Source organism: Schistocerca americana, chromosome 2, assembly GCF_021461395.2.
Source record: "Schistocerca americana isolate TAMUIC-IGC-003095 chromosome 2, iqSchAmer2.1, whole genome shotgun sequence".
In the NCBI taxonomy this organism is placed as follows: domain Eukaryota; kingdom Metazoa; phylum Arthropoda; class Insecta; order Orthoptera; family Acrididae; genus Schistocerca; species Schistocerca americana.
Window position 1 is genome coordinate 143,862,155 of NC_060120.1, and position 1,553 is coordinate 143,863,707.

Below are 1,553 nucleotides of genomic sequence, written 5' to 3' on the forward strand. Positions count from 1 at the left end.
CCTATAAGAGATAGCTTCCACCTGCTTATATCTCTCGGAAAGACCTCGAAGGTAAAATTAGAGGTACTGGGGTTCGCACGGATGGTTCCAAACAACGTTTCTTCCCCTGCGTCGTTCTCGACTGGAATAGGAGAGAGGAGACTTGACAGTGGTACAGAAAGTAGCCTTCTTCTGCACACAATGAGGCGGCCAGAAGAGTGTAGATGTAGTAATCATGCCGCAAATGGTTGCGATCGCCTTGAAGGATTCGTGTGGCCCTCGTTTCAAGTGATTTAGTGAAATCAGAGCCTTTACCTCAGACAGTGTTTGTAAGAAACTGGAAATGCCCGCAAAAATATTCTGGTGGAAAGCTGCAACTCATAAACTACAAGAAACGACTGAAAATTAGGCAAGAGTATAAACAAATATAAAACTGCAAGGCTTCTGCAGAACTGATTTGCACGTTTTGCGTCACCCCTAAGAAGTCATAACCACAATCACTGTAGGTTGTCACTGGTTCAAGCAGTGTTCACATATTTGGTTGGTGAGTTTTAGTAAGACACGACTGAGTAGTCCCACTTCGGTGGCTCTACAGCGTACTCAATGGGTGCACACCGCCACTCGACGCGAAAGTCGCGTCTAATACGGCCTCCACACGGGCTTGGAAGTCTGCGAAGGCCGGACGGCCCCCGTGGAACAGGCTGCGGCCAGCACCGTCGTGGCGGCGCCCTCCTTGTCCTTGGCGGGGGCGGCGGAGGCAGTGGCGGAGGCGGCGGCGGGCCGCACCTGCTGGAACGCCGAACGCACCGGCTTCTCGTCGGCGGCGGTGCCGGCGCTCGCTCTGTCGTCGGAGTCGCTGTCGTCGCTGCGACCGCTGGGGGACGCCGAAGCCCTGCTCGCCGACGACGACGTCGTCAGCTTGAGGTCGTCGGCCGTCGACGCCGCGGGGACGCCGGCCGCCACGACGCCGGCGCCCACTGGCAGCAGGGGCGGCGAGCAGGAGGCTGCGCCCGCCGTGACGGCGAGCAGGTCCGCCGGGGGCGGCAGCGGCGGCGGGTAGCCCAGCAGCGACACCGGGGGCGGCAGGAAGGCGGGCGGCGCGCCGGGGCCGGCGTGCGGGGGCGGCGGCACCACGGGGAAGGCGGGCGCCGCGTGCGGCAGGTAGAACTCGGCCGGTGAGCCCGCGCCCAGCGGAGAACCTGCCGACAAGTGTGCGACCGCTGATCCCCACTGCGTCACAACTACACTGCCCGCCACAGAGTGGGGAGCGTACATAGTGGTGGTACATTGCTATGCACTAAACTTTTCCTGCAGTGGCTCCCAACCTTGCTAGGGCCTGATAAACTGTCGCACAATAGCCTAAATAACGTCGGAGAGCTAACTAAACACTGTAGTGTAAGAAATTAACACTCCTCTCTTTAAAAATACAGTAAAAATCCGATGAAGGTTTGCACAGGTGTGTTGAACAGTTTCCGAAGAATCTCTATCAACTGCTCTTTTCAGTTATGAGCACACACGGAACACGTAAAGATGCCTAGAACAATAGCGTCTCCTGCCAAGTATGGGTGCCCACT

The 1,553-nt window shown here is 57.6% G+C and overlaps 1 protein-coding gene across 1 annotated transcript; it reads right to left on the minus strand.

Moving 5' to 3' along the window:
• Positions 1-618: 618 nt before the first annotated feature.
• Positions 619-1,254, minus strand: LOC124593837 (translation initiation factor IF-2-like). Its single transcript, XM_047132185.1, has one exon. The coding sequence runs from the start codon at positions 1,252-1,254 to the stop codon at positions 619-621; it is 636 nt and encodes a 211-aa protein (XP_046988141.1).
• Positions 1,255-1,553: the final 299 nt, after the last annotated feature.

Excerpts from the sequence above, each read along its gene's own strand:
- LOC124593837 (XM_047132185.1), bottom strand. The coding sequence starts at position 1,254 with ATGTACGCTCCCCACTCTGTGGCGGGCAGTGTAGTTGTGACGCAGTGG.